This window comes from Nerophis ophidion, linkage group LG24, assembly GCF_033978795.1.
Source record: "Nerophis ophidion isolate RoL-2023_Sa linkage group LG24, RoL_Noph_v1.0, whole genome shotgun sequence".
Classification (NCBI taxonomy): Eukaryota; Metazoa; Chordata; class Actinopteri; order Syngnathiformes; family Syngnathidae; genus Nerophis; species Nerophis ophidion.
This window is the reverse complement of record NC_084634.1, coordinates 10,092,744-10,106,051: the sequence shown is the minus strand read 5'-3', so window position 1 is coordinate 10,106,051 and position 13,308 is coordinate 10,092,744. Positions and strand designations below refer to the sequence as shown.

The following is a 13,308-nucleotide window of genomic DNA, read 5'->3' as shown; positions in this document are numbered from 1 at the left end:
TGATATATATAGATTTATTTATTAAAGGTAAATTGAGCAAATTAGCTATTTCTGGCAATTTATTTAAGTGTGTATCAAACTGGTAGCCCTTCGCATTAATCAGTACCCAAGAAGTAGCTCTTGGTTTCAAAAAGGTTGGTGACCGCTGCCATACACTATTACAACTGATCATACAATACCATATTACAACCATAATATACCATATCATATTACAACCATATTATACCATACCATATTTCAAACAAAATTAACATACCATATTAAAACCATATTACACCATACCATATCAGAACCATATAATATCATACTATATTACAACTATATTATACCATATTACAACCATATTAAACCATACCAACAGTGTTTCCCACAGGTCAGGTATCTATTTGTGGTGGTGTGGTCGGGCGGAAAGGGGGGTGCGGGGGCGGTGGTGTTAGCGGTGACGGCGATGACCAAGAAGAACGCGGAGTTGGAATATAATTACAACACTTTATGTACATATTTATACAACATTTACATATTTATATAATATGTAACTCTGTCCATTCACAGACAGAGTCCCATTGCTTTTATGAGCGGTCGAGCGAGTCAAAAGCGGAAAAAAAAATATATTATTTATTTTTATTTTTTTGTGGCGGCCGTAATTCTTTCGTGGCGGTCCGCCACAAATAAATGAAAGTGTGGGAAACCCAGTCTTCTGTATCTTATATTGTGGAGAGGGGCGTGGTCTGCGCGTTCCCTGCGGGCGGGGCGTGTGCAGGGGCCGGCCATGAAGCAGCAGACAGGTGAGTAGATACCTCAGCTGGAACGAGTTATCTAATCACCTGTTCCCTTTATCAGCAGCGTTGGAAACCATGAGTTGGGGCCGGCAAACGAGGGTGACGGCCAGACGAAGGAGCACGCTGATGAGAACCACATGCATGAGCTGAAAAGCTAAAAAGCACTCTGATTGTTTTGCGTATTGTGAACTTGAATTAAAAGATTGTAACAACTGCGCCAGGGTGTGGTGTTTCCGGCAACGCAACCGAGGATCTGGGTCGGAGACCTTCCACATATACCATACCATATTACAATCATATTTTACCAAACCATATTACAACCATATTATACCATATCATATTACAACCATATTATACCATATCATATTACAACCATATTATACCATATCATATTACAACCATATTATACCAAATATTACAACCAAGATATAGATAACCATATTACACCATACCATATAATATCATTCTATATTACAACTATATTATACCATATTCCTGCGATGAAGTGGCGACTTGTCCAGAGTGTACACCGCCTTCCGCCCGATTGTATCTGAGAAAGGCACCAGCGCCCCCCGCGACCCCAAATAAGGAATACGCGTTAGAAAATGGATGGATGGATGGATTATACCATATTACAACCATATTAAACCATAGAAAATTACAACTACTGTATATTATACCATACCATACCATATTATACAGTGCCATATTGAAACCATATTATACCATATCATATTTCAACCATATTATACCAGACCATATTGCAACCATATTCTACCATAACATATTACAACTAAATTATACCATACCATAGTACAACCATGTCATACCATACCATATTAGAACCACATCATACCACACCATATTGTACCATACCATAATACAACTATATTATACCGTACCATACTACAACTACTTTATACCATACCATAGTACAACCATATCATACCATACCATATTACAACCGTATTACACCATACCATGTTACAACTATATTATACCATTCCATAATACAACCATATTATACCATTCCATAATACAACCATATTATACCATTACATAATACAATCATATTATACCATTCCATAATACAACCATATTATACCATTCCATAATACAACCATATTATACCATACCATATTACAACTATATTATACCATACCATATTACAACCATATTATACCATACCATATTACAACTATATTATACTATTCCATATTACAACCATATTATACCAGACTATATAGTACAGGGGTTTTCAACCTTTTTTCAGTGATGTACCCCTGTGAACATTTTTTAATTAAAGTACCCCCTGATCAGACCAAAGCATTTTTGGTTGAAAAAAAGAGATAAAGAAGTTAAATACAGCACTATGTCATCAGTTTCTGATTTATTAAATTGTATAACAGTGCAAAATATTGCTCAATTGTAGTGGTCTTTCTTGAACTATTTCAAAAAAAGATATAAAAATAACTAAAAACTTGTTGAAAAATAAACAAGTGATTCAATTATAAATGAAAATTACTACACATAGAAATAATCATCAACTAAAAGTGCCCTCTTTTGGGGATTGTAACAGGGATCCATCTGGATTCATGAACTTAATTCTAAACATTTCTTCACAAAAAAATCAATCTTTAACATCAATATTTATGGAACATGTCCACAATAAAATCTGGCTGTCAACACTACATATTGCATTGTTGCATTTCTTTTCACAGTTTATGAACTTACATTCACATTTTGTTGAAGTATTATTCAATAAATATATTTATAAAGGATTTTTGAATTGTTGCTATTTTTAGAATATTTAAAAAAAATCTCACGTACCCCTTGGCATACCTTCAAGTACCCCCAGGGATAAGCGTACCCCCATTTGAGAACCACTGCCATAGTACAACCATACTATACCATACCACCATCAAAATGAGCTTAACACTACAATTTAAGAAAAAGAAAAATATGAAGAATAAAAAGATCTAGTAATAATAATATTAATAATACACACAGTTTGTGGATCATCTATTCCAGGGGCCCTTAAACATCTTGACATGGGGGCCACATTGGCCTTTGAGACACTTGCGATTTAGGGCTATATAAATAAACATTGATTGATTGACATTGGGTTAAAACAATTTGGCCAGGGGCCAGGCTATATACATACACATATATATATATATATATATATATATATATATATATATATATATATATATATATATATATACATACACATATACATATATATATTAGGGCTGCGAATCTTTGGGTGTTCCACGATTCGATTCATTATCGATTCTTGGGGTCACAATTCAATTCAAAATCGATTTTTTTTTTTTCAATTCAACACGATTCTCGATTCAAAAACGATTTTTTTCCCCCGATTTAAAAGGATTCTCTATTCATTCAATACATAGGATTTCAGCAGGATCTACCCCAGTCAGCTGACATGCAAGCAGAGTGGTAGATTTTTGTAAAAAAAGCTTTTATAATTGAAAGGACAATGTTTTCTCAACTGATTGTAATAATGTACATTTGTTTTAACTATTAAACACACCAAAAATATGACTTATTTTATCTTTGTGAAAACATTGGACACAGTGTGTTGTCAAGCTTATGAGATGCGATGCAAGTGTAAGCCACTGTGACACTATTATTTATTTTTATTTTTATAAATGTCTAATGATAATGTCAATGAGGGATTTTTAATCACTGCTATGCTGAAATTATAACTAATATTGATACTCTTGTTGATAATATTGATTTTTGTTTCACTACTTTTGGTTTGTTCTGTGTCGTGTTTGTGTATTGCATGTCTGAGTGTTGCTGGGTCAGGTTTGGTTTTGGAATTGGATTGCATTGTTATGGTATTGCTGTGTATTGTTTAGTTGGATTGATGAATTAAAAAAAAAAATTAATTAATTAAAAAAAATAAAAAATCTAAAAAAAAAAAGATTTTTTTACAAATGAGAATCGATTCTGAATCGCATGAGAATCGCTAATCGAATTCGAATTGATTTTTTTCCCACACCCCTAATATATATATATACACACATATATATATATATATATATATATATACACACATATATATACATATATATATATATATACACACACACACACACACACACACACACACACACACAGGTGCTGTTCATATTATTAGAATATCATGAAAAAGTTTATTTCAGTAATTATATTCAGAACGTGAAACTTACATATTATATCAATTCATTACACATATAGTAATATATTTGAAATGTTTATTTCTTTCAATTTTGATGATTATTACTGACAATTACAGATCAAATCCGAAATTCAGTATCTCAGAAAATTAGAAGATTAGTTACGACTAGTACCAAAAAATATTTTTTAGAAATGTGGGCCAACTGAAAAGTATGAACATGGAAAGTTTCAGCATTTACGGCAATCAATACTTAGTTGCAGCTCCTTTTGCCTGAATTGCTGCAGCAATACGGTGTGGCCTGGAGTCCACCAGTCTGTTGCACTCCTCAGGTGTTATGAGAGCCCAGGTTGCTTTAATAGTGGCCTTCAGCTCTTCAGTATTGTTGGGTCCGGCATCTCGCATCTTCCGCTTCACAATACCCCATAGGTTTTCTATGGGGTTAAGGTCAGGTGAGTTTGCAGGCCAATCAAGAACAGGGATACCATGGTCCTTAAACCAGGTACTGGTAGATTTGGCACTGTGTGCAGGTGCCAAGTCATGTTGGAAAATGAAATCTTCACCTCCATAAAATTGGTCCAGGCAGCATAAAGTGTTCTAAAACTTCCTGGTAGACTGCTGCATTGACTCTAGACCTCAGGAAACACAGTGGACCAACACCAGCAGATGACATGGCACCCCAGACCATTACCGAGTGTGGAAATTTGACACCGGACTTCAGGCAACGTGGATTCTGTGCCTCTCCTGTCTTCCTCCAGACTCTGGGACTTTGATTTCCAAAGGAGATACAAAATTTACTTTCATCTGAAAACATAACTTTTGACCACTCAGCAGGAGTCCAGTCCTTTTTGTCTTGAGCCCAGGCAAGACGCTTTTGACGTTGTCTCTTATTCAAAAGTGGCTTTACACAAGGAATGCAACAGCTGAAGCCCATATCTTGCATACGTCGGTGCGTGGTGGTTCTTGAAGCACTGACTCCAGCTGCAGTCCACTCTTTGTGGATCTCCCCCACATTTTTGAATCGGTTTTGTTTGACAAAACTCTCCAGGGCGCGGTTATCCCTCTTGCTTGTACACTTTTTTCTACCACATCTTTGTCTTCCCTTCGCCTCTCTATTAATGTGCTTGGACACAGAGCTCTGGGAACATCCAACCTCTTTGGCAATGACCTTTTGTGTCTTGCCCTCCTTCTTTAAAGTATTAATGGTCACCTTTTGGACAGTTGTCAAGTCAGCAGTCTTCCCCATGATTGTGTGTCATACAGAATCAAAACGAGAGACCATTTAAAGGCTTTTCCAGGTGTTTTGAGTTAGTTAGCTAATTAGAGTGTGGCACCAGGTGTCTTCAATATCTGACCTTTTCACCATATTTAATTTTCTGAGATGTTGAATTTAGGGTTTTCATTGGTTGTCAGCTATAATCATCTCCTTTTTGGCAAAAAACACTTGAAATGTATCAGTCTGTTTGGAATGAATGTATACATTCTACAAGTTTGACTTTCTAAATGGAATTAATTAAATAAATCTGTATGTACACACACATACACCTTGAGCACTAATTGACTGAAAGAGAGCGCACTTGCCGCTGATGATGTCACGTTATCGATGGGAAAATGCATTTTTAGGCAATATGATTTGCCTGAGTGGTTAGGAGACACCGAGAGTAACAAGCGATAGAAAATTGATTAGAAAGTACAGACTTAAAAAATATATATACACAGTACAAAATTATATATATATATATATATATATATATATATATATATATATATATATATATTTTTTTTTTTTTTTTTTTTTTTTTTTAAACTTTGGACTTCCCGTGGGTTGGAATCATAGTCTGGGGGGCTCTGATCTATTTAATAATGTCAATAAGAAATGGAATACATACACAAATAAGAAAATAATAATCATCAAAATCATTTATAACAATAAATACCTTACTAAATAATCATTAATTCATGAATTGCAAATAAATAATATCAGGCACTGTGGGTTTCATGAAATAACAAGGATGTGAACCTACAACAAATCACGATTCAATTCAATGAAGAACCGATTCTCCATTCAAACTGATTTTTGGAAACTTTTATTGTTTGGTAAATAAATTATATTAAACCCGTTTTAAAACAGGTTACACATTTCTAGAGCTGCTCTTGGCTGCGCATGTACTCTATGTACTTAATGATGATGATGATGGATGAATATATATCTAACTATCGCTCTATCAAGGTAGGTAGATAATGACCTTGAAGTAGGAATGAATTCCACAATGACCATGAAGTAGTAATTGATTCCCCAATTACATTGAAGTAGGAATTCAATCCATAATGACCTTGATGTAGGAATTCCAAAATGACCTTGATGTAGGAATTCCAAAATGACCTTGATGTAGGAACTACAAAATTACTTTGATGTAGGAACTACAAAATGACCTTGATGTAGGAACTACATCCACAACGACCTTAAAGTATGAAGGGATTTCATAATGACATTGAAGTAAAAAATAATTACATAATGACCTTGAAGTAGGAATTAATTCCAGTATGACCTTGAAGCAGTAATGACATCCACAATGACCCTGAAGTAGGAATTAATTCCCTAATGACCTTGAAGTGATGAATGAGGAACTTACCGAGGGTCTCCTTTGCTCAGCGTTGTCATGGCAGGATTCAGGATTGTCTGACTGGCCTCCATTTCTACCACACACTTTGCCTTCAGATCTTTTTCTGGTGGGGAGCAGAATGAAGCCGACAAAGGTCAAAGGTCATGGAAAAAAGCCTAGTGCAGTACACAGTAGTGTCGAAGTCTTTAAACAAGGGGTGTCCAAACTTTTTATACTGAGCGCTGCACACTGAACTATAAAAAAATGCAAGAGCCACTTTCATATTCAATATATATGCATACACATATCCCAAATGTAATTTTTGCGACCCCCAAAATATGAAATGTTTCCCCATACCTGACGCACCTGCAAAATATGGGGACTTTTTGTGCACGTTAAGGGCCTGAAAAAGGCGTCCATACATACAGTATAGAAGAGGGGGAAAAAAAGCAATTTCAATGGGGCCCTTGCATCCCTGCATCCCCCTGGCGGGACTTGCTCTGCTTTTCGGGCCCTAATGAACAACTTTCCCCATTACAAAGGAAATACTTCAATCCAAACGTGTTCAAACACACAACTGTCTGTGTAACAAAGATATTTAATTGTCTACATTGAAATTACAAGCTTTGCTCTCCTAGCAGAGTGATACATCTGTATGCAGAGGAGCTTAAAAATGCCTGACTTTTGTCCTTAAAAACGCAGACTTTTGTCCTTAAAAATGGCTAGCTTTTGTCCTTAAAAACGGAGACTTTTGTCCTTAAAAACGCAGACGTTTGTCCTTAAAAACGCAGACATTGGTCCTTAAAAACGCAGACATTGGTCCTTAAAAACGCAGACATTGGTCCTAAAAAATGCAGACTTTGGCCCTTAAAAATTCCGGCCCTATGGTCCTTAAAAACGCTGACTTTTGTCCCTCAAAATGCAGAATTTTGTCCCTCAAAATGCAGAATTTTGTCCCTCAAAATGCAGACTTTTGTCCCTCAAAATGCAGACTTTTGTCCCTCAAAATGCAGACTTTTGTCCCTCAAAATGCAGACTTTTGTCCCTCACAGGCAGACTTTTGTCCCTCACAGGCAGACTTTTGTCCCTCACAGGCAGACTTTTGTCCTTAAAAACGCACACTTTTGTCCCTCAAAATGCAGACTTTTGTCCCTCAAAATGCAGACTTTTGTCCCTCAAAATGCAGACTTTTGTCCCTCAAAATGCAGACTTTTGTCCCTCAAAAATGCAGACTTTTGTCCCTCAAAATGCAGACTTTTGTCCCTAAAAGCGCAGACTTTGGTCCTTAAAAATGCAGACTTTTGCCCTTAAAAACGCAGACTTTTGTCCTAAAAAACGCAGACTTTTGGCCTTAAAAACGCAGACTTTTGTCCTAAAAGAAGAAGACTTTTGTCCTAAAAATGCAGACTTTTGTCTTAAAAACGCAGACTTTTGCCCTTAAAAACGCAGACTTTTGCCCTTAAAAACGCAGACTTTTGTCCTAAAAAACGCAGAATTTTGGCCTTAAAAACGCAGACTTTTGTCCTAAAAGAAGAAGACTTTTGTCCTAAAAATGCAGACTTTTGTCTTAAAAATGCATACTTTTGTTCTAAAAATACATATTTTTGTCCTAATAACGCATACCTTAGTCATAAAAAAAATGCAGACTTTGGTCCTTCAAAATTCCAGCATACGGTCCTTAAAAATGTTGACTTTGGTCCTTAAAAACACAGCCTTTTGTCCTTAAAAACGCAGCCTTTTGTCCTTAAAAACGCAGCCTTTTGTCCTCAAAAACGCAGACTTTGGTCTTTAAAAACGCAGACTTTGGTCCTTAAAAATGCAGACTTTGGTCCTTAAAAATGCAGACTTTGGTCCTTAAAAATGCAAACTTTTGTCCTTAAAAATGCAGACTTTTGTCCTTAAAAAACGCAGACTTTCGATAATGCTATTGTCTTACAGTAGAAGGCTAAGATAGCTCCACAGCAAACCGAGTTAACATTTAACCCCGGATATGCGTTTTTGAAACTAAACCTGGGTTTGTGTGGATGTGGCCTAAGTTACTTTGTAAAAAAATATATAAAAATGACTTACAATTTTATGTAGAGAAAATACATTTGTGAGTAAGTGATGGAGCAAATGTTGAACCGTATTATCAACTGTACTATGTTTTGATGAGGTAATGTAGTCTAATGTCATATTGTGCAGGTGTACCTAACACTGTCCAGTCAGTATAAACAATTACAGACGTACAAGTAGAGCAGGGCAATAAAACAATATTGCTATATATCGTGATAGAGGCGTAATAGACTTCAATAAGAATGCTTTCAATAAGATGTATTTTTTGTCTTCCTGCTGGGAAGAAAGCGTAAGTGTAGAAGCAAGGTTGGTTGCATGAACATAGGCACTCGCTCTCTGGCACCTGAGCAACGCAGGAGGTGGGAGTGACAAGCTAACAGCCAATCAGGTGATGGTATCAACTATCAAGTTTGCTTGTCTGGCGGTTGATTTTTGGCGTGGAGTGAGAAGAGATAGTCCGGATGAAGAAATTGTGGATCAAAGAGAAAAAGTCACCTGGACAGTTTGGCACTTTTTAGGCATTTTGGAAACAGCTGTCACGTCTTGCCACTAAACCTGCAGAAAATAGTTCTTCTACGCTTTCTCTATGTTCACATTTTCACACTTAAAACTATTTCCTTAAATTTTTGGAAGCATTTCTTACATAGTCCTTATTTTTAAGATCTCATTGTTAAGCGTTCAATGTGATTTTACTATTTTGTTTACATTGAGTGTTTTCCACGCTTGTGTTGACATTTCCTTTCTGCCTTGACAGCTGAGGGGATTATAATCAGAGGAAGTTTACATTTCCAATCAAATATATTATTCTCCCGCTCCTTATTTTCCATAGGTCATTAAAAATTTACGATTTTGACCAATGTAATTATTATTTTTAAATCAATTTAAATAATTAATGCTTAAAAAAGCATTAATTATTTAAAGCCATAGTTGAATAACACTAACAGGGCAAATGTCACATGTGGGTCGCATTTTAATGCGGGATCGTTCCTCCAACGCAAACAGACAACGTAAAGGTAAGAATGATTTAATAACAAAAACACTGGTAAAAAAAACAGACGAAAAGAAACGAGTGGCGAAAGCACAGAAGCTAATGCTAACACTAGCACAAGATCAGGTAACAATAAATCTAGTAAATACCAACGAAACAGTTGCATACCGCAAACAAGGGACCAAGACCGACTGATGGGACAAGGCAGGCTTAAATAAGAAAGTAATTAACAAAAACAGGTGTGGGTCTGGAACCCGCAGCAGGTGAAATTAATACGTTACCATGGTGACCAACTAACTCACAAAAGGTACACAAACAACAAAGGGAGTCCAAACTAACAGAAAATAACTAAACTAAACATGATCCAGACCACGGATCATGACAGCAAATTAATGTTACACAGCCATTATTTCCTCATGTTTTCCTGACATTTTTTCTCATGTTTCTCTGTTTACACTTTCACACTTTGCACTGTTTTCTTACACTTTATGAGAAATTTCTTACATATTCCTTATTTTTAAAATCTTACTGATAAGTGTGCAATGTGACTTTACTATTTTCTTTATAATGTTAGTGCGTCTGCCTCACAATACGAAGTTCCTGCAGTCCTGGGTTCAAATCCAGGCTCGGGATCTTTCTGTGTGGAGTTTGCATGTTCTCCCCGTGAATGCGTGGGTTCCCTCCGGGTACTCCGGCTTCCTCCCACTTCCGAAGACATGCACCTGGGGATAGGTTGATTGGCAACACTAAATGTGCCCTAGTGTGTGAATGTGAGTGTGAATGTAGTCTGTCTATCTGTGTTGGCCCTGCGATGAGGTGGCGACTTGTCCAGGGTGTACCCTGCCTTCCGCCCGATTGTAGCTGAGATAGGCGCCAGCGCCCCCCGCGACCCCAAAAGGGAATAAGCGGTCGAAAATGGATGGATGGATGGATGTTTTCCATGCTTGTGTTCATATTTCCTTTCTGCCGTGATAGTTGATGGGATTATGATCACAGGAAGATACAGTAGAAATTAAATGTTGAATATGAAGGTATTTTTCTCCTGGTCCTTTATTCCATTCGTCGGAAAAATAATCAATAATGATCAATATCGGCCGATATAAAACCCTTAGATTGGGGACAGGACTAAGATTACAGGACGTTCCTCTATCAAAAAGACGACATGAATATAAATAATGACTAAATGGGCTGTGGATGTTGTTCATCAGGGGCTAAATGTAAGAAGATTATTGATTTGCTTACCTCTTCTGTTCATGGGTCGCACACGAACTGCCACTTTAACGTTGGACTGGTTCATCTTGTTGTCATCCATGGTGCCGTCTGACCTGTGGGCCCACAAGAAGGACTCATCAAACAATTCCAAATGAAAGCTGTGAAAATCACAAATGACCAAACGATTGCCATCCATCCATCTTCTTCCAGTCGCGGGGGCAGTAGCCTAAGCAGAGAAGCCCTGACTTCCCTTTCCCCAGCCCCTTCTTCCAGCTCTTCCCAGGAGATCCTAAGTCGCTGCCAGGCCAGCTGGAAGACCAAGTCCCCGCAAAGTGCCTTGGGTCTTCCCCGTGGCCGCCTATAGGTTGGACGTGGCCTAAACACCTCCAAAACCAGACCTGGGCATATTAAGGCCCGGGGGCTACATGCGGCCCATTGAGCTTTTCAATCTGGCCCGCCGGACATTCCCAAATAATTGTTTGAGATGTTTAAGATGGAAAGTGTAGCTGCCATTATGATGTGCAGTGATGTTTTCTAATGATCGGAAGTCTTGAACTATACTAAGTCATTCAATGCTTGGAATTTCCATGATATACTAGTTACTATGGTCATCTAAATAGTTACTATGGTCATCTAAATAGTTACTATGGTCATCTAATTATTTACATTGGTCACTATGAGATATCTCAGATTGTAGGTGGGTTTTTTTTGTACCCTTCGCGTTTATATTTCACTATGTTTGTTGCATTTTGGTTTAATGTAAAATATGTTGTCAATATTCAGTGTTTTATCGTTTATAGTTAATATTGTAAATCCCACGTTCTTTATTTTCATGTACATTCTGGGCGTCTCATTCAGTAAAAAAAAATGTCAAAAACACTCTGTCATAACGTTTTTAGCTTTAAATCTTTATTGTGAGGTTGTGTATTAGTGTTCCTAAAAATAAATATAGCGGGCCCCCCCCGAGTAAAATAATTGCCCAGGTCTGTCTTAAATGTTAACATGACCAATTAGCGCCATTACCCTGTTTTACCTATATCATTAAAAAAAACACACTTTGCAACTTTTACACATTAAAACCGAAGAAAATAAACTAAAACACGACAATATTTAATGTTTATCTTCCCAAAGAAACTATAAATGGTGTCTGTTTATTTATTCGTTTACAATTGTTAAATATTTCAGTGCGTGTACAAGTAATTCTTCAGCACATTCAACAATACCGTGATAATAATACTAAATGCTGTAATCTTGGTCATAATTGTGATATGGAATGTTCATAATGTGACATCCCAAAAGTATTAAACATTTTGTGTAAACATACTGATCAAGAGTAATTTTTGGTCGGATACATTAACACAGGGCTATTCAACTACATAATGAAGAGGGCCGCAGTTTTAAGAGCCCAAGGTCTCAGGGGCCTCACATTGGAATGTGGATGCTTCGTTAGAAAGTGCCCCAGGAGGTTATATTCCTTTGAGACTGTTTACTTATTCACAAAGTAAAAACATCGGCGTTCACACTGCAGTGTCAATAAATCCATAATTCTGCCCTCGCTACTCGTTTCCAGCATGTGCAGCTAGACAGATAGTTAACAGCATGAAGAAACAGAAGCTCCAGAAGTTTTGTTGATGATTGATGTTCCCTCTTTTGGATTATTTTCCTTCCTCAGTTGTATATCTTCACACGTTTTCCCTTATTTAGGTTTGAAGACTGAAAATATAAACACTTCACAAGTAAAACATCCATTGTGTATTTTACACATATAAAATAGAATGTTTAGTGTTAATACATTTACACAATAAAGTACATATATTTACACATACAAAATTAAAATATTGTCAGCAAATTTTCTACACAAGTGGCTCAACACAACATTTTCGCAGTCTTTTTAGACTTTTTTCAGGGTCGATAGTTCCATCTTCTTTTACTCAGCCCAATGCTGTTTCATTGGGACACATAAGTTTCGCTGTTGCCCCCTTGCGGGGTGGCAGAGGTACTGCACACATGTGCAACCCTGTTTTGAATGGTTTTCTCAAGACTATGTGGGTGATGTTCGGTGGACCAAATCAAAAGCGTTGGAGGGCCACCAGCATGTATAGGTTAAGGCTGAGGTTTTATTTATTTACATCCATCCATCCATTTCATACCGCTTGTCCCTTTCGGGGTCGCCTGGGGGGCGACACGTTATTTTGAGGCCCCCACCTTAACATGAAAGCTTAGTGTTAGTGCGGCCCGCGAGTTTTACATGAATGGCGCTTGACAGCGTTGTGTACGGAGCTGAAGGAATCTACCAATCACGGTGTGGTATGTGGCTCTCGAGGGCCGAACATTGACGTCACTTGTGTGATGCAAGCAGAAAAACCTTTTGCAACCCCGCTCAACGATTTTTGTTATTTGGGTCCAAAATGGCTCTTTCAACATTCTGAATTGCCTACCACTGCGTTAGTGGAAAAGCGGCAAATGAGTGAAGGGGACAGAAAC

At 37.1% G+C, this 13,308-nt stretch overlaps 1 protein-coding gene across 2 annotated transcripts in view; it reads right to left on the bottom strand.

Annotated features, from left to right (window-relative positions):
* LOC133542292 (kinesin-like protein KIF13B) overlaps positions 1-13,308 on the bottom strand; it is a 116,492-nt gene that overhangs the window by 99,701 nt on the left and 3,483 nt on the right. For both annotated transcript variants that reach the window (XM_061886283.1, XM_061886284.1), the window contains exons 2-3: positions 10,855-10,937; positions 6,600-6,693 (exon numbers count right to left, since the gene is read on the bottom strand). In XM_061886283.1, the coding sequence (XP_061742267.1) occupies positions 6,600-6,693; positions 10,855-10,937 (177 nt within the window). The remainder of the gene's footprint in view (positions 1-6,599; positions 6,694-10,854; positions 10,938-13,308) is intronic.